General features: G+C 33.1%; 2 protein-coding genes across 5 annotated transcripts; one reads left to right on the plus strand and one right to left on the minus strand.

The window, feature by feature from the left end:
- The first annotated feature begins 892 nt into the window (after positions 1-892).
- Positions 893-3,756, plus strand: LOC120072357 (deSI-like protein At4g17486). 3 transcript variants are annotated; one of them, XM_039024838.2, is made up of 4 exons: positions 893-1,484; positions 2,270-2,557; positions 3,098-3,178; positions 3,324-3,756. In XM_039024838.2, exons 1-4 carry the CDS (start codon positions 1,331-1,333, stop codon positions 3,461-3,463), a joined length of 663 nt encoding a protein of 220 aa, XP_038880766.1. In that variant the 5' UTR covers positions 893-1,330; the 3' UTR covers positions 3,464-3,756. The 3 variants fall into 3 exon arrangements, with proteins under 3 accessions (XP_038880766.1, XP_038880769.1, XP_038880768.1); XM_039024841.2 differs by having other exon boundaries at positions 915-1,484; positions 3,259-3,756; XM_039024840.2 differs by having other exon boundaries at positions 968-1,484; positions 2,167-2,557.
- Positions 3,757-5,860: 2,104 nt separating this feature from the next.
- LOC120071282 (alpha/beta-Hydrolases superfamily protein) lies at positions 5,861-12,859 on the minus strand. 2 transcript variants are annotated; one of them, XM_090310885.1, is made up of 11 exons: positions 12,460-12,731; positions 11,980-12,058; positions 11,766-11,844; positions 10,989-11,103; positions 7,802-7,838; positions 7,538-7,607; positions 7,201-7,305; positions 6,887-7,037; positions 6,714-6,796; positions 6,268-6,361; positions 5,861-6,160 (listed from the first exon to the last, which is right to left on the minus strand). In XM_090310885.1, exons 3-11 carry the CDS (start codon positions 11,794-11,796, stop codon positions 6,088-6,090), a joined length of 759 nt encoding a protein of 252 aa, XP_090167011.1. In that variant the 5' UTR covers positions 11,797-11,844; positions 11,980-12,058; positions 12,460-12,731; the 3' UTR covers positions 5,861-6,087. The 2 variants fall into 2 exon arrangements, with proteins under 2 accessions (XP_090167011.1, XP_038879397.1); XM_039023469.2 differs by lacking the exon at positions 11,980-12,058 and having other exon boundaries at positions 12,460-12,859.
- Between the last annotated feature and the right edge of the window lie 6,904 nt (positions 12,860-19,763).

Raw genomic sequence — 19,763 nt, forward strand, 5'->3', positions numbered from 1 at the left:
TTGTCCACTCCATTATTTATTAATAGGAAAGAAGCTCTCAATTTAAAGATACATGGTCCTACTTCTTCCCAACAAAATTTCACCAAATTGAAGGTCATTTCTATTTTCTATCATAGCCACAAATACCCAATGCCATTTGAAGCACATCTTGAAATCCAGCACTTCTGTAATCTCTACTTATTCACTTATCTCCTCATCATCTTTGGTCTTGGGCAAATTATAACTCAACTTTTACTCATATTTCTCCGACCAAAATTTAGTAATAACCCAATTTAGAAAATTATATCTCTGGGATTCAATTTCTAGGTCTTTTGGTACATATATTTATATCAATTGAGTTATTCTCACTTTGACATCTTTACGATATATATAATGTAAAAGAATGAAGTTTTACTAACCTTTATTCTGACTTTGACATCTCTACAATAATATAATGCAAAGAATGAAGTTTTGCTAACCTAAACATAACTCAACTGGATAAAACATTTGCTCGCTCTTGAACAAGATAGAGTCTCGAGTTTCTCTCCGTGTTTTTGGCATCTCTTCAATATATATAATATAAGAAAACGGAGTCCTACTAACCTGAACATACCTCAACTCTCTTGGTTAAGATATGTGTTGAGTTCCTCTAGATGTTTCAAAACAACTTCATTTTCTTTTAATATTTGTGAGTGTTCGGACTAACTTATGCGCACCTCGACTAATCTGAAACCTATAGGATATTAAATCGATAAAGTGACTATCATGAATTGAACCCATGGTCTCTTCCACTATCACTAGGCTAATCCATGATGGTTTGTTTTAAAGCAACTCCATGAAATGAATTTTTTTTTTTTTTTTGTAGATTTTTTTTTCCAATAAAAAAGACGAGTATTATTGAGACCTTAAAAACATTCTATCCTTCAATAGAATTAGAGTTTTTTCTTTTCTTTTCTTTTTTTAAGATAGAATGAGATTTTAAAAAGGCAGTATTTTGAGTTCAAAGATGGTAGCCATATTTGGGGAGGGCTCCAGATGGAACGTTTGGGAGCCCACCTTTCCGTTTATCCTAATTCCCATTGCCACTTTTTCTTAAAAGTTTTTTTTAATTGATTCATGTTTTTGTTTATGATAAATTTTCGAAATTCCTAATCTTTTTCTTTTTCCCCTTCTCGCCGGAGATCAATCTCTTTTCTTTGATTCATGTTTTTTTCTCCAATGGGCAGAGAAGGAAAAGGGGAAGGAAAATTTAAAGTAAAAAGATCTTTTTTTTCTTTCTAGATTTTCAAATTTAGATCCATTTGGGATCATTCAGGAAAAGATATTGTTGCAGCGATAAATTTTTTTGAAGATGGGAGCAGAGAGTACTTCGAAAACGACCCCCGAAAGTGAAGATTGGAACAAGAAGTACGAGACCCAGGTGGTGTTAAACGTTTATGATCTCACCCCTGCCAACAATTATTCTTATTGGTTTGGTTTTGGGATTTTCCATTCGGGTATTGAAGGTGATTTACTGATTTCCACATCCGCTTTTGCCCTCCTTCCCCTTTTTTGCTATCTTCCTGATTTTGTTTGGTATTTTGTGCACCCTTTATGTTTGTTAAAATGTCTCTGAAGAAAGATTGGTGAAACTGTTCCTTTTCTTTTGGAATTATTTTAATTATTTGGTTTAGAGTGGAACTTAATCGAAAGTTTAGCACGGGAATATGAGAAGATTGGACTTAGGCACCTGTTGGTTAATGTCTTGGATTGAAATTAACTTTGAAGATCTTCCATTGTCTGGATTGGTTGATCTGAAGCTGATTGTGGATATATGATATATTCGTATAAAGATAGCTTGATTTGCGTCCAATGAGGTGTAGCAAAATCCTTTTGTGTAGTTGTCATTGACATATCTGAACCTTCAGGGTTAGCAAATTGAAGCTTCATAATGTGGGTTATTTTCAGGCTGAGCACAAGCTTTTGTTTGATCTTCCGACTGTTTTGGATCTTTTTCTTCTCTTGTTAGCATTGAATATTTGAGTGATAATGTCTTTGTGGGGAGAATAAAACCACTTGATTTCTGTGTGTGTGTGAGAGAGGGATTCAGAGATAAGAGAGATTTTTTGGTATGATCTTCATATGTTGTTAAGTTGTTACATTGTTATATAAGATTAAAGCTGAAACTGGATTGGTACCTGTTTGCAGAGAAAATTCTAGATTATGAGCTCAGAATTTTTTGTTCAGTGTTATCGTGCTCTTGTGAACCTAACGTGTGAATCCATTCAAATGTCTTCCATGTTGCACACAGTCCATGGCAAAGAGTATGGGTTCGGAGCTCACGACTTCCCCGCTAGTGGAGTTTTTGAAGTAGAACCAAAGAGCTGTCCGGGTTTTATATACAGATGTTCTGTCACGTTGGGACATTTTGATATGCCCCCCTCTGAATTCAGAACGTTTATTGAAACTATTGCTTCTGAATATCATGGAGATACATATCATCTTATTTCCAAGAACTGTAATCATTTCACGGATGATGTCTCATGCAGATTGACTGGGAAAAGGATACCTGGATGGGTTAATCGGCTTGCTCGAATGGGTAACAGTTTTCTTGATTGAGTGGTCATTGGTCTTTATCTAGCAGACCATTGTTCGCTTTCTTTGCATTCATCTTTTAGTTAAACTCCTTGTCATTGTCATATAACATATCGCCATCCATTATGTTGAAGCCAGTGAAATGTGGAGGAAGACCTCCATTTCTAAAAGAGCCACTTCTTTATACATTCATCTGACATCTTGTATAAAAACTGCATTACTTGTGTACTTTCTGCTTTAAAGAAGATGTCGACAACTCTGGTTGAATTGATTTGCCTTCCAAATATTTTTTTTTAAAAAAATGGCAAATATGATATGTACCTCTTTGTTATGATAATGGTTTGTTACACTCCATCGATGCATTTTCAGTCTTTATTATGATTGAAATATAAAAATGAATTATGTTAGTTTACTCTTATAACCTTTACTTAAGCACGTTTGATGGGAATGGATGTCGCCAGTTAGATATCGAGCTAGGCCTTTGCATTCATTTGCTCGTGTAAAAGTGAATTCTGCTAACTTATTCTTCTGGTGAAAACTTCAGGTGCTTTGTGCAGTTGTTTGCTTCCTGAAAGTCTTCAAGTAACTACTGTCAAACAATTGCCCGAGTTCCACGAATACTCAGGTTTGTGGTCTTTTACTCGAAATGTTTTTGCTTTCCTTGAATGGATTTCAAACGTGCTGTCTGATCAAATACGTATGTAGTTAAAACTTGAATCCAACGAAGTATGCTGTTATTAGCATTACCATTTGGGGTTTGTTTCCTCCAGAGGAAGAATGCACCTCCGAGTCTTTGTCACTCAACACTCGGCAAGTCTTGGCAGAAGTCGATGACGATGAAGAGAGGCGGCTGCTGACACTATCACCTGGAATTACTGACGTTGCTTTTGTCAAAGAATCTCACAACTGAAGGAGTAGGCAGTCAGTCTCTTCTATTGCTTACAAATCTCATCCCATGCGCTCTATGATCTTGTCTCCATTGCAAAAGTAAAATCTGTTTCGCTTCTTTGTATTAAACGTTTGGAAATAGAATGTTTTTGTTATGTAGATGTTGATACTTTCAAGCTTTAATTGACCCAGGAAAGTATAGAGATCAATTTGTATGTTGTTTTATTTCCATATCCTTAGAAATGATGACACTATTGTCTCAATTTGCAAAACAATTCTACAATATTGAGTTTGAATATCATAATTATATCACAACATTGTTTGTTTGGTATGATATTAAGCCACAACATTAATTAGCGAAGAATTCACCGATGCAAACATGTCAAAATGATTTTTTTCCTTATGGTCTCTACGGTTCGCTAGCGGATTGATTTTCATGGTCTTATCTAGTGTGTTTACGGATGTTTTTCTTCTTTTTAAACTTATCGTTGCTTTTTGTTTTGTTGTTGTCCCTAGTTGTGGGGTTTTGTTTTCTTTTCTTTGGTCTTCTCCCTGGTTGTTTGGGGGTTTATTCGTTTATGTTTTGGCTTTGTTCTGGTCTTATCTTGTTACCTTTGTTTGTGGTTTTGTTGTCCTATCTTTGTTTGTGTTTTGTTGCTTTGATACCTTGATCTCGGACTGTGAGATCCCTTTGTTGTATAATAATATCACCTATTAAAAAAAAACAAACATATCAGAATGGTTTTGATAAAAAGTTTCTTAGGGGCTGTTTGAGACGTTGAGTTGAGATAGGATGTTTAGAGTTCATACGTCTTGTGGAGTTTGTCTGTTTGGGATGTAGAGTTATTTGGTTTCATATGTCTGTGTTTGCATGTCTAGATATCTGAAACAATTCTTTAAACTCTAAATAATATGTTATTATGATTACTATTTTTATTTAGATTTTTTTTATTCAATAATTCTACCCATCTTTGTTTAAAATAAAATATGGATGATAATTTTTTTTTTAATTTTTAAAATTTTCTTTCTTTCTTTCTTTCTTTGTTGGACAATGAACAACAATTAATTCATTACATTCCTGATAGAAATATGGTTAAATAAAATGAGAAACTAGAGTGAAATCAAAACTTTTGACTCTAGCTAATTTTTCTCCATGAATTTCATTATCATCTTCTTTTTCTTCTTATTCCTATTGCATATTTTTACTACGTCATGAATTTTTTAATTAAATCTCTCTCATCATCGTAATAACCAATGGAATGTCACCACATTTCTTCAACAGTTTCACTTTCATTTTCTCTAAATTTGAAGGATTATTGATAAACAAATTTCTATTTTTCACTAATTCTTGCTGAAAAAATCTAGGATTTTTTTTTTTCATTTGAGGGTTTTTTTTATGTTACATACTTTTCAAATACATACATAATTTTTGTCTAAATATTTTTTAACACTCATTTGATATGTGAATTCATTACGTATAAATATTGCACTTAACTTAGACAAAATAATATTTTTTTATATAATCAACACTACAACATATTTTAACAGTCATCAGTCATAGTAGTCAGAAGTAGTTGTCAAAGTCGATTATCGAAAATAATTTTTGTGTAGTCAGAGGTGGTTTTCGAATCCCTAGGTTAGTCAGGCGAAGATTGTAGTCGAAGGTAACTGTCGAAACCCAAAATTAGTCACATGAAGGTGGTATTAGAGTTGGTTGTTGGAGTTTGTCATCGAAGGTGGTGTCGAAGTCTCGAGCTGATCATCAGAGTTGCTCGCTCAAAGGTGATCATCGAAGGTGATTTTCATCGGAGTTTGTAGTCAAAAGTAGTTGTCGAAGCCTATGAAGGTGGTTGTCAGAGTTTGTCATCGAAGTTTGTTGTCAGAGCCAATTGGTCGTCGGAGTTGGGTCACTAGAGGTGGTTTTCGAAGGCCAAAATTGATTGTTAGAGTTGACCGTGCGAAGGTTGTCAAAGCTCAGAGTTGGTTGTCAAAATTATCATTGGAGGTTGTTGTCGAAGTCCGAATTTCGTCATTGAAATTGTCATCGGAGGTAGTTGTCAAAACCTGGAATTGGTTACCAGAGTTGTCATCGGGGGTGGTTGTTGAAGACCAAAATTGGTCATCGGAGTTGGTTGTCGAAACCCGGAGTTAATTTTTGGTGTGACAGTGGCCGATGGGTAGAGCCAATTAAAACATGGGAAGGGAGAGTTGGGATGAATTGATAAAATATACAACTCAACTCTACCAATATTTAGAGTTGGTGAGCCAAACACCCCTTTATATTTTCAAGGTAGATATAGTGTACTCCGAGATATCAAGTATCATTTTGATTTCCAATACAGAAATTTCAATTTCTAGACAAATCTGTTGGGGGGAATATCAAAATGACAAAATCAAGCAAAACATAGAGGGAATGATGTTGTAAATAGTAACAATCAAGTGTATGATTAGGTTATCCAAATTTCATGTCAGAGTATCTTTCCAATTCGCCAAAAGGTTTCAATCTTGGTGTCAGAACCATATCAAATATAAGGTCCAAAAGGAAGAATAATATCACACCAAATTTGTTCCCAATCAACTGTAGGTCAAAAGAATGTCTAAACAGCAAGGTTAAAAATTGTGCAATTTGAAGAGCTTCCCCTCCCTCTATAGCCCCAACTTTGAAGTTAACCAGGCACAGACCTCATCCATCTCTTCAGGGACTGTGTAGTGGCCAACTCTGCAAACAAAACATGAGTCGATATCAAACACTTGCAAAACTTAGTTCTTCAATTCAGAAAGGAAACACACACAAGTTCGAGAACTTTACAGCCTCTCGTAACATACCCACTGTAGGATTTGAATGTAACGTCTTTAAATCCACATGAATGTAATGCCTCTGAAGATTTCTCTCCAAATTTATAGAGAACCACATCATCAACTGCAATGAGTTTCACACCAAACCATTATCAGAATCCAACATCTTAAAGCCTAAGTTGTGCAATGTGCAATTTAGCTGAGACTTGGAAGTTCATAGACAGTTATGAGAGAACCATTTTCTCAAACTTTAATTCCTCCTTTGCTCGAATGCAATTAAACAATGACACCCATCTTTTTATGTTAGATTAGAGCAAAGTGTATCCCTTCTTAGCCCATATTAACCACAATTAAGAAGAAAATATAAGCCATAAGGTCAACACAACAAGCTGAAATCAATTCAGCCCAAGCACAGAACAGAGAATCTGTAAGAAAAATAACCATATTCTGCTGAACAATTATAAATTTATAAGTACCTTTTCCATGGCATAGCAAAATAGGCAAGGATCCCACTCCACTATTATTGGCGTTCTTCTCTTCCATCTTGGTTTTCAAAGTCCTGGAATCACCATAATAACTTGTTAAATGAAACTTCATATTGATTGTAAAAGAATCAAAGGCTGTCCATATGACAAAACTAAGAGCCAACTTTGAACATGGAAGCCAGCCACTAAGCCCAACAACTGCACTCAGATTGGCTGGATAAGGATTTCCGTTCCCATATTTTCCCACTGCGTGGCAGGTTGCCGAGTAAAGCGCAGTAGCTGCTCCCATACTGAACCCTCCTACACCAAGCTTAACTGTAGAAAATATCACAGCAGAATTATGCCAACAATCAGTGGCAAAGGCAAAAGGAATAGGCGTTAAAGTGGTCTAATCATTCAAAAATGCTATTGAAACTCCAAGTTAAAGAAAGCGTTGGATCAATGATAGCCACGGACATAAATTGCAAGAGAAACATACTGTCAGCTGGCTCTGTTGATAACAAATATGCAACATGTGCGGCTGAAGCATCCAAACCCTCTAAATCATCTGGACCATCTTCTGAAAGATCTTCCACATCAAACCCTGGTTTAATAAGAATATCTCACTGTAACTTTCGTTTCACACTGTAATATATGTTTGTCCAAGTGAGTTTTGCCTCTTTCAATAAAGCTTTTGCTTCATACATAGGAGGGATAACATTCTTGATGCCCTTGTTATTGTAAAATACATAAATAACAATTTGACTTTGCAGCATAGAGGTCTTGGTTTGAGTGATCTTATATAATCAAAGAAAAAGGGATTTCAGTAAGCTTACATGCAGTGGATGGAAAGCCACCAAATAAAGCTATTGGTCGAGTAGGCGCAGTTGGACATATCCATTTAATCTGCATCAGAAACTCTAAGTTTATACAATGACACTAAATAAACGATTTCATCTTCCAGCAATAGATTTTTCCATCTAGTTTTTGCCTCTTAATCATTAGAGAAGAATTGCAAAAAGAAAAGTGACTAAGTATAAATTCTAGAATAAATTTTAAATAGATGCTTCTAAATACTTTGATAAGCTTCATATTCTTACATTTGGTAAGGGAAGCGTCTCCAATAGTTGCGACCAGCTGTCAAACAAAATCGAAACATTTCTAAACATGACATTCTACTGAATAAAATGGTGAGGTATTATTAAAAGGGGGGGGGGGGGGGAAGTACATGTCATGTTTCACATTATATTCTTAGAAGGTCTTACATCCTAAGGATGATGTTGATGTGGACATGTGTCAGACTGTCAGTTAAAAGTTTGAACTAAAAATGTCTAAACTATAGAAAATACCTCTAAACTTTGTAATTTGTGTAAAAAATACACTTGAATTTTCAAAAGTTTCAAAAATACCTTTAAACTTAGAAAATACCCTTATGAACAGAAATCGATAATACTCTCTTACTTCTTTATTCTCTTTCTTCTTTCTCCCCTCTCTTCTTCAATTCCCTCCTAGTCCCCTTTTTTTAACTATTTGACATTTATTTATTATTTTCTTTTTCAAAAAAAAATTGTTCACTTCAATTGAGGTATATATAGACTACAAGAAAAATGAGAATAATGGAAGCAACATGAGACTTTAGGACTTAAATGTTTCAATAAGATTGTATGTTAGTAGTTGAATGAGTATTAATACTCAAATACGTCTTTTTTGTATTTGGCTATTTATCGTTTTGGTAAGTTTTAAGGAAAGATTTTTTAACTTTGTGAGATTTTATGTTTTGGCTTAAAGTTCTGGTTTATATTTGGTTGCTGAGAAAAATGATGTAAGAATTGGTCAAAGAGGAGAAAAATGAGAGTACCTATATGAAAAAATTGAGGATATCTATATAATTTGTTTAAACATTGGTTCTTTTCGAACTCAAGAAAACTTTAAACAAATTGATCACTATACTAATGATAGGAGCATTTTTATTTATTTATTTTTATTTTTTACTTTTTTGAAAGATTCGGAGTATCGATGCAACTTTTGAAAGTTCACGAGTATTTTTGAAAAAAAAATTAACAGTTTCCATCCAAAACTAATGGTAAGAGTATTTTTTTAACTATTTTTGAAAGTATAAGGGTATTTTTGAAACTTTTGGAAGTTCGGTGGTATTTCTAACACAAAGTACAAAGTTCGTGGGCATTTTTTATAATTTATCCATTAAAATTCTACCAGGAGAAGTATCCTTAGCACTCTCATGAATCATACCAAAAAAAGGTGAAAAGATAAAATAAATACAGCCTTATATTAAAAGTTTCACAAGGTTAACTTTGATATGTGGAGAAAGGTCTGAGTATGAAGCCACTTCGACGATAATAATACTTCCAACACTAAGAAAACAACTCAATCACAACATTCACCAATTTCTACAAGTGACAAAAAATCTGCATGGATTTGTGGCCAAAATAAGTCCTGGTAGATAAAATCTTGGAGTGTGTACATAAATAATTGCTGATGAACAATGAAAGATGATCCCTCCCCCTTCCCTGTGACTCCAACCCAGAGAGCGTATTGTACAACATCTAGGCGACTTGGAAAGAAATAGGATATGGAACACTTTAAAAGGTCTGTTCTCCTAACAACTGAACACTTGTCATATCACAGTAACTAAATCAGAGAAGATAATGGAAATTCAATTTCTTTAGAAGGGGTCTAGGATTTTGTACCGGAGGAAACAATCTTTGCATTGGAAACACAAAATTAGAAAAAGCTTAAGAGTGGGGGGTCACAGCATGACCCATGTTAGAGTGTTGATATGATATTAAATTTAACATAGTCATTGGCTTAAACTTTTAGGTTAGTTAGTGTTTGACATGGTATCAAAGTAGGAAGTCTTAAGTAAGAACCCCGGTAAAGTCATTTTCTCCCCAATTAATATTGAATCACTTATTGGGCTGAACAAACTTTCAAGCCCACAAGTGAGAAAAAATGTTAAAATATTGATATAATATTAAATTTACCATAACCATCAGCTTAAATTGTTGGATTGATTGGTTGTTAACAATCCAAACCATAGCCAAGAGGTTATAAAAAATGCCTCCAGTTAGTATTAATGATGAAAGGAAAGTAATTAGAAACATTTTCACCTAAAGAGCTCCAACTAGACCCAACAAAAAGAATAAGGTCAAAAAACTCTCCACACTCCTGCAGATCTAAAAGCCTTCTTTTGCTCGAAAGACACAAACTTAGACCTTCACTTATTGCAAAAGACCTTATCTTTTTTGCATTGCAACTATAGTCTAAACGCTTTTATATCCAATTAGAAGAATTTCTACCCAAAAAAGGAGAAATTTCTGATGTGGGAGCACAGCCATGCTTGTTTGAACACCCAAGATCGATTACAGAGACATTTTCTGTGGTTTAGCCTTTCTCCATCTTTTTATCCACTGCACTGTGTCCAGAAGGATTTGGCCAACCTTTTTCAGCGCTTTTAATTGGTCGGTTACTAACCCAGTGGACCGTATTGAATGGCTGTCTCTCATCCTTATAGATCACCTCTTCACAGCTGAGGAAAGGATTATTTGGTTTAACATTTTCAGAGCCTACTTTTGGGAATGAAGTGATAGAATATTCCAAGAAAAAGAAAGGCTGATTGCAAATGTCATTTATCTTAACTTTTGAGTTTTTTTATTAGTGTAAACATGTTTCTTCTTTTTCAACTAGTCATAACACTCTTATATCCAATTAGAGGCATCTTTTGTAACTCCATTGAATGGGACTTCATTTCTTTTTGAAAAGTTCCATCCTATCAATCGAACTGTTTCCTAATAAATTCTCTGTTTTTTCTTTTTTTCTTTTTTTTTTTTTTCTTTTTTTTGTGGAAGACTTCAACCACCAATCAGAAAACCACAAAACAAATTGTATAATCAACTTCATCAAAATCAATCAGAAAATCCTGAGAGGAAGCTCGAGAAAGAGTAGACAAACTGACAAGGTAAGTGGAGCTAGCAAATGCAGAAGGTCAGTGGACACATGAATAAAATCAATATTTTCCCATTTCTTGTACAGTTAATGCAGAATGGGGAAGTTCAAACAATCGGTCTAGCTTCGAAAACAACAGGGAGAGAAGGTCGAATATTATAGTTTCTGAAGAAAATTTGTCACTGAAGACCAAGACAAGAAGTGATGAAACTAATTGAATGACTAATTGAATGATCCGCATGCAGATAAACTAGGGAAATGAATTGATGCTATATGCAAAAAATTTAAGAGAAGATGAAAAGAACAGATAGAAAAGAAGAGAACCTCGAGCCATTATCACCAAGACCATGAAGCCAGACAACGGTAGCTTGGTGTTTTCCCTTGGGCCTCACTACGTAGGTTTTACCAAACTCGATTGCCTTTTTGGCAGCTCTACCACCTGAAAGTGACAATGTGCTCAAGTAAGATAGCTCAACTTCCACAAAATAATATATATTTTAAAGTGAAGCCAACATAGAACCTAGCTACTCCCATGATTTCTTTTAAGACCCCAAGTTTTCGTTGAGAAAAATGAAAGAATATAGAAGCCCGCAAAAAAGTAATAAAAAGAGAAACCACCAGAGAAGACTTCAACTATAGGAAAGGTCTCCACTCCAAAAGAATGAATAGCAAACGCCCATAAAGACACAATAAACCTCTCTCCTACAGCTCCTCTAAAGAGTAACGACTGCTCAACACCTCTAAAAGATCTATCATTCCACTCAACCCACATTCCCCAAAAAATAGCAAAACGACAAGCCTGGCACAAAACTCTCCCCTTATCCTGTGAAAAGAAAAAGTCGTCGGGAACTCCTCCAGCAAAAAGCGAAAGTCTCCACATAACTCTTCGTTTGGGGACATCCGATAAAATTGGAACCATCCAGAGCTACTCTCACAAACAGAAAAACAGTATCATTTCTTGAATAAAACAGTAATGTTTAAGGGCTCTAAGGATGGAAAAGGAGATGAATCCAAAAATGAGATATGCAATAGAATATAACACCTTAAAATCAAAGGAAAAAACTAGCAGACAGGAGAATGCTGAGGGACAAGTACACTAACCAGCAGCAACGGAAGAGCCAGCAAAACTCATATTTGCAATACAAAAGCCAAGTGAACCACTACCGACTATGAATTGATCCTGCTGGGGGTAAAAAAAAAAAAAAAACAAATCACAATAAGCCACCTACGCACTGCTGAAATTATTTCGAGAAACTTGCAGAATTAACAATCATCCAAGGACGAAATCTCGTCAAAACAACATCCAATAACAAACCTCGTTAAAAACAATGCAAGGACGCAATTCATTTCAATCTTTTTGACTAAAATTTCCAGGATTCAGTCCCCTTTCAAACCTCCATGGAAGAAAGAATGAAGAATGAGAGAGACCACAAAAATACATATATTTCAAACCAACCCCCACAAGATTACAACATATTTTCCCTATCACTACAGCCAAAAAATCCCACAAACAAACCACAACACTTTAAAACCCCCACCAACAGAACACTACCCAAGATTCAAAAACTTCTCACCATCACCAAACCATCCCATCCCCCAAAAGAAATCCAACAACCCAAATGACAAAACATTCAGGAAAAAAAAAAAAAAAAGACCGATCACATCAAGTATTCCATTTCAAAAACTAAAAGAAAAACAAATCAAAACAAGGAAAACATCAATGACCCATGAAGAAACAATGAATCTAGAGGCAAAAATAAAAAAGGGTATTAAGGATTTGAGAGAGAAGGTGAACCTGGGTGGGGGAAGAGCCGGAGAGAGGGGTTTGAAGTGGGTGTGTTTATGTCTTTATCTTGTTCTTCTTGTTGTTGTCGCTCGCTGTATTGATTGTTTCTCTCTCTCACACACACACACAGTTTTCTTTGGAGGGGCGTGTGTGTTTGTGTCCCCGCCCTGCCCGGTCCGCACCTGTTGTGTTTAATTTGCCATAGTTGCAGCGCTGGTGGGTACTCCCAAACTTAGGAAAAGGTTGAATTTTTTTATATCTTCGATGAATGATTCAACCATGGAGGAATTTTAATTATGATAATTGGTGTCAAGATATACTTGAATTTGCTATAAAAATGAGTCTTACTTTTGGCTATCGGGCCCCCAATGCCTACGTGCTAACCCTTCTCCCTTCAGTTGACATTTCTACTATCTTCTCCAAGCCGCACCACAATCTTCGCCACCTGACGTAGGTATATCCTATCCATTCATGCCACTTAATTTCCAATTTTTTTCTCAAGAAAAACAAATAATTGTTTCAATGCATTTCTGACTTCTTCACATCTTGGCCTTACTAAGTTACAACCCGAACGTTTTGGAAAATAGTTAGAAATAGTCCTTCAAATTTTAACTTTTTAAAATTAGTACACTTTTTAAAATTCGTTCGACTAGTTTTTCTCGATCAATCTTAAGTAAAATAAATCAATGAGATTTAGTTAAAAACTTTGGTCTAATTTATCCATTGTTTTAAGCCTTGTACAACTCGATTACACCAACATCCTACCAATTTTTCCAAATATATTATGCTTCCCAAATCTTATATATTTCCAATTAAAAATCCAAATCAAAGTTTTTAGATGGATGTTAAGTGATTTTTTAAATTTTGGAGAAGATTAAATTTTGCAAAAAAAATAAAATAAAATAAGATACGGAAAATTTATAAAATCTCGATTTTAATTTCAGCCGATTAACATCGAGATTCTATATATTTCTCATATCTTAATTTTCTTGCAAAATCTGATATTTCTCAAATTTTTAAAATCATAAGTTCATCATTTGAAAACCATTTGGATAATTTGGAAATTAATATAATTGGGGAAAAGAAATTGAGCTAAAGATTTGAAAAGTTTTTTAAATATATGATAAAATGTTTTTAACTAATTTGTAGAAAGTCTAAAATTATATAAGATTTAGGGAGTTCAAATAATATTTGAAAAAATAACCAAATTTAAGGAGGTTAAATAATATTTAAAAAAAAAAAAATCTCTATGTATAATGACTGAGATGTACGAAGACCCAAAATAATAGATAAGTTAGAACATGTTATTTTTTAACTAAATTTCGGTCACCAATCTCGTCCGAGATAGATCGAAAAAAACTATTTGAACGAATTTGTAAAAATGAGGTTAGTTTTGAAAAGTGAAAACTTGAAAAGATTATTTCTAATAATTTTCGAAACGTTTTAGTAATGTTCCTAATAAGTTTGTAAGTTGGAAATCATTATATAAGAAAAAGAAAACAATTTTTTACCCTGAGTTTAAGTGGTATTCATTTTATTTTTAAATTTTTAAATTTGTCAAATCAGGTCTCAAACTTAGATAATTGGTATAATCTTGTGTTGCAATTTTAATCAAGGAGTTGTGTTAAGTTGAGATATGATGCATAGAGTTCATATGTCTATGTTTGGGTATAGAGTTATTTGGTATGAGTTCATACATTTGTGTTTGGGGTGCAAAGTTGAGTTCTGTTTGAGTATCTAGTACAGTTTTTTAAACTCTGAATAATCTACTTTTCACGATAGCTATTCTCGTTTTGAAATTTCTTTATTCAATAATTTTATCCATCTTTGTGTTGAATAGAATATGGATTACAATTTTTTTTTCTTTTAGTTTTTAAATAATTTCACATTCTTTCTTTCTTTTTTTTTTAGCTAATGAACAACAATTAACCCACTATGTTTATGGGAGGAATATAGTTAAATGAAATAGGAAATCAAAAAGGAATCAAAACTGTCATTAATTTTCTTCATATTTCTGTTGTTGCTTTGTATTTTTACTTATCATTAATTTTTTTTAACTAAATCTCCTCCATTATCTTAGCAAGCAATGAAATGCTATCACATTTCTTAGACGATTTCACTTTCAATTCCTCCAAATTTGGAGGAAAATCAGATAACAGAATCTCCATTTTTCACTATCTATTGCCATGAAATGTTATAGGAAAAGATATTCATTTTATAGTTTTTTTGTTATGTATTACATGCTTTTCAACTGCATATATACTTTTTCAAATATTACTAACACTCATTTGATATGTGAATTCAATTAAATAAAAATATATTTTATAAATTTCTACGTAAAAGTATTACACTTAATGTAGACAAAACAATATTATTTATATAATTAATAACCCTACAACATACCTTAACAGTCATTGGTCTTATAATAATCGAAAGTAGTTGTCGAAGTTATTGAAGGATCCCAAAATGAAGGGAACCTTGAGCGGAAGCGAATTATCCCAATTCCCATTTCTCATAGAATTTAATATTTACATAAAAGATAGAACAATTAGATTGAGGATTCAAGTCACTCGTGATTCAAGTCATGTTACCTATGGTCATTTTGGTAAAATATAAGTCTCTATTATGAACGACATTATATAATGAGACTAAACATTTCGTAGTCTGGTCTTATACAAACTTTTTTGTGTAGAATATCCCCGCTCACATGTATATACATGAATTATCAGGATTAGATCATTTGTAGCAGTTTACAACAATTGTAACACCTATAAAGTGGGGCGTACTTGTAGTATCACCAAGATAAGGTACTCAGCTTTATCCATCTACTACAGACCATTTAGATTATCACTTAAACATGATCTACCCGTATGTCTCTACATACATGTTTAAGCTACAAGATAACCTTGGATGTTAGTTTATTGGTTTGTGGTTAATGCAACAAAATGTAGAATAAAATATCATATATTTTATTAAATAAACAATGAGTTTGTTCATATCATTTACAAACTAGAGGACCCTATGAGATTTAGGGCATCAACCCCAACAAATTATCGAAAATGATTTTTGTTGGAATTTGTAGTTGGAGGTAGTTGTCAAAGCCTAAAGTTGGTCTCGTGAAGGTGGTATTGAAGCTGATCATCGAAGTTTGTCGTCGGAGGTGGTTTTCGAAGTCCAAATTTGGTCGTCGGAGGTGGTTGTCAGAGCTCGAAGTTGGTCACATGAAGGTGGTATTGAAGTTGGTTGTCGTAGTTGCTCACTTAAAGGTGGTCATCGAAGTTGATCATCAAAGGTGATTTTCGTTGGAGTTTGTAGTCGGAGATGGTTGTCAAAGCCTACAAAAGTGGTTGTCGAAGTTGATCATCAAAGTTTGTTGTTGGAGGTGATTGCTGGAATCTAAAATTGGTCGTCATAGTTGGTCGTGCGAAGGTGGTCATTGGAGTTGGGTCACCGAAGTTGTCATAGAGATGGTTGCTGCAGCCTGGAATTTATCTCAAACTTGGTCGTCGGAGGTGATCGTTGGAGTTGCTCGCTCGAAAATGGTCATCGCAGTTGATTTTCGTCAGAGTTTGTAGTCGGAGGTGGTTGTTGAAGCCTACAAAGGTGGTTGTTGACGTTGGTTATCGAAGTTTGTTGTCGGAGGTGGTTGTCGAAACCCAAAATTAGTCGTCTGAGTTTGTCACATGAAGATTTGTTGGGAATGTCTTAAACTCGTAGTTCGTAAATATTGTTAACATATTATATTTATCAATAAAAATATTGTTGAGTATTTTATTCAATAAATTGTTGTTGATATTGCATTCTTATATGAAAATCCAATAAACAAATTCATGGCTATAGTATGAATACTTTAACTTTATGTGACGACATAAAAGAGGATCAAGTTTTAGTATATAGCCAAAATGGTCTACAAGTATATGGATGAGATTGGGTACCTCATCTTGGTGACACTATTGGATGCGACCCATTTTGTATACTCATACAAATGATGTAATCCAAAAATCATTCATGTGGAAACACGTGAATGGGGGCACCTTGTGTAATGAGTTTGCATAAGACCGGACCTTGAAATAGTCACTTTTCTTTATAACAACTATTTACTGTTAAAATGGACTATTTCAAAAACTCAATGACCTAGGGTAACTTGATCTTAGTCCTAAGCTAACTATGAACTCCTGTTTATTTGGGATTATCCTTTAGTCTGCATAGGTGAGAGTAGTCCAACAGCACTGCTCAATAAGCCTCCCATTTTGGGGATAAGATCGGATAAATAGCTGGGGACATAGCTTTGCAAGATGAAATTTACTCCTGCCCAACTTAGGGTTAGCAGATAGGTTGTTCTCTTAAGGGTTGATGCCTAGTCTTGAACAACGGGGCTTCATCCTCTCATGATTTAGAGGGTTTTGATTTATAAGTTGGACTATAAATTAATTGTTCAATGGAAGATCAGTGGGAGCTTAAGGAGCAAGATGTATTTACAGGAGTAAAACGGTAATTTTGACCTAGCTGTAAATACAAACGTTCTTTGAAGAATCGACATATCGATTATGGTTAAAATGGACAGAAATATATCTACAATGAGAAGAGTACAACTATCAAGCTATAGTGGAATATCTTGGTAGTTAACGAATAGTGATTAATTCGGTTTAAAGAGTTTAACCGATTAATTGCAAATTGTTGGAGCTCATGATCAATAAGTCCATAAGGTCACTCTACTAGCTCATAAATTGGATTAGTAAATTGAGTAAATTTGATAAGATTCGAAATTAAGGTTTAGAATTTGAAATGTTCAAATTCAATTAGGGTTTCTATTAATTGTATTCAGTACAATTGAAATGTTTAATTTTATCGTAATTAAACAAAATTAAAGAATTCAAAATATCTAAATATTGATTTAAATATTAGATGAGGTGTAATATTATATTTAATATTAGATATTAAATTTAAATAAATAATAAGTTTAATTTATTATCCAATTTTAAATTCAAAATTTGAAATTGTTCAAAATTAGAATTTTGATTAATTTAAAATTGAATTTATTGAAATTCAAAATTACAAAATTAAAATTAAAATTGATTTTTTGAAAATCATATTTTAATTAAATTAAATTAATCAAAATGGATAAAATTAAATTATTTTTAAATTTGAAAGTCTGGATTTTCCCACTAATTTCCACTTCATGCCATTTCAATTTCAAGTGGCATGTATATACTAAATTTTTTAGTTAATTGTATGAAACTCATGTATATACTGAATTTTTGAACTTTAATTCAGCTTCATGCAAACTGATCAACTCCAAAAATTCTGCAGAAACCCTTCCCTTCAAACCCTCTTCTATCTTATCAAAAACCAGTTCAATTCAGTGTTTCCACCACACAATCTTTGCAAGAGAATAATAGAGAAGATTTTTGTGGTATCTACTTGAAGATTGAAGCACCAATTCGTGGAACTCAACTGGATTTAAAGACGATTCATCAAATTGTTTTACAAAAGTATGTTTTAAACTCAAATTAAATGTAATTAGAATACTTATTGATTCTGATTTTTTCCGCTGCATATTAGTTTACTCTATCAAGATAGTCATCAAAGTTGGATCACTGGAGTTGTCATCAGAGATGGTTTTCGAAACCTAAAATTGGTCGTTGGAGTTGTCATTGGAAGTGGTTTTCGAAGCTTGGAGTTGGTCCCTAGAGTGTGGCAGCGATAGTTGCCGATAGTGGACAATGGGTGAAGCCATTGAAAAATTGGAAGAAAGAGTTGAGGTGAGTTGGTAAAATATATAACTCGACTCTACCAACATTTAAAGTTGGTGGACCAAACATATATCAACTCAACTTAACTCAACTCATATTGGTGAGCCAAATATCTCTTAACTAGTTTCTCGCTTAAGATTGAGTTAAAAAAATTTTGTGCATTTAATGAATTATAAAACATATATAAAATATATAAAATGATATCATAAAATTTGGGAAAAAACAAAAATATTAGAGATAAATATTGAAAATTATGATTTTGGAAAAGTTTTTTAATGGTTAATTTATATATTGGTAAATTATAGCGCAAATTAGTGAAATTTTAATGATGAGAAAAAATTAAAATGTTTATTTAAGTTTGTTGAGAGTTTTCCATACAAGACTTAAAGCTCATGGGAGTGTCAGGCCTAAGGGAAATCGGGAGGCGACATAAGAAAACATGTGTCCTAGAAGGAAAAAGTTAGAGTCTTGAATTTTGGGCTAATTAGCCAAGTTGGTGAATATATACCAATCGAGAAATAATCATCTGTGCCCACACCTTACAACCTTGAGTGTTGCAACTACCTTGTCTTAGCCTTGATCCTACCTTTTTTGTTTGTTGACTCTATAATATTTGGGTGTCAAAGAAAACGCAGGATATTAAATTTTAAATAGGTGGCCACCATGAATTAAACTCACGACATCTTAGCCTTTTATCAAAGTTATGTCTTCCTATTCACCACCAGGACAACTAACGATGGTTAACAAAAGTTTCACTAACAGCAGATTTAGCCAATTAATCTACCAAATGATTTCAGGTCCAATTTGTAAATGTTCTTCTTTGAATATTATGTTCAATCTTTCAATTAATTTCTGCTAAAGAATTTTTTTATTTCTATAAAATAAATATTCTAGATCCATAAACAGATAAAACCCAATTTGATTGCTTTTTTCAGGAAAAAGTTTTACTTAAGAACAGTTTGTTTTTGGGAATATAGATAACCGGAATCTTTAAATGCTCGAAATTATAGATTTCTGGAATTACAGATGTCCTACATACTTAGATAACCATGTTTGTTTTGTAGGAATATTTATTAAGATATCTAGGAATATTAATAATTGTGTTTGTCTCATAGGACTTCTATTAAGTTTACACAATGTTCCAAAATGTCTTTGCGACTATTCATTAATTTATAATTAATTCAATATAATTTGAACTTATATAATATATTTGTTTTTATTAATATATTAATTAAGAATTTTAAAAAATTTATATAATGTGATTTTTCTTAACAAAATAAATATTAATTGGTAATGCCTTAATTTACAAAATGTTGTTTTTATCAACAAAATAGTATATACTAATTTAGATTTTTTGTAAATAAATATTAATATTAATTTTAATATCTTTCTAAGAAAATAAAAATAACTACAATTCAACTAAAGAGAGTGAAAAACATAGTTGATAATATTTATATTAATTAAAAAATGAAAATAGAGAAGAACGATATCTATATGTGTGTGTGAAAAAAATGAAGGGTTAAATAAGTAAAGAAGTGATGCCCTCAACACAAGAATCCA

Source organism: Benincasa hispida, chromosome 2, assembly GCF_027475165.1.
Source record: "Benincasa hispida cultivar pf3 chromosome 2, pf3_genome.v1.1, whole genome shotgun sequence".
NCBI classification, from domain to species: domain Eukaryota; kingdom Viridiplantae; phylum Streptophyta; class Magnoliopsida; order Cucurbitales; family Cucurbitaceae; genus Benincasa; species Benincasa hispida.

What these genes read in the sequence shown, in the direction of transcription:
- LOC120072357 (XM_039024838.2), top strand. Translation starts at nt 1,331, where the DNA reads ATGGGAGCAGAGAGTACTTCGAAAACGACCCCCGAAAGTGAAGATTGG. An exon ending in TTTCCATTCGGGTATTGAAG is followed by an intron (nt 1,485 to 2,269) that starts GTGATTTACTGA and finishes TGTTGCACACAG; the next exon opens with TCCATGGCAAAGAGTATGGG. An exon ending in CGAGTTCCACGAATACTCAG is followed by an intron (nt 3,179 to 3,323) that starts GTTTGTGGTCTT and finishes TGTTTCCTCCAG; the next exon opens with AGGAAGAATGCACCTCCGAG.
- LOC120071282 (XM_039023469.2), bottom strand. Translation starts at nt 11,796, where the DNA reads ATGAGTTTTGCTGGCTCTTCCGTTGCTGCTG. An exon ending in AGACGCTTCCCTTACCAAAT is followed by an intron (nt 7,608 to 7,801) that starts GTAAGAATATGA and finishes TTTCTGATGCAG; the next exon opens with ATTAAATGGATATGTCCAAC. An exon ending in GGCTGGCTTCCATGTTCAAA is followed by an intron (nt 6,797 to 6,886) that starts GTTGGCTCTTAG and finishes TGGTGATTCCAG; the next exon opens with GACTTTGAAAACCAAGATGG.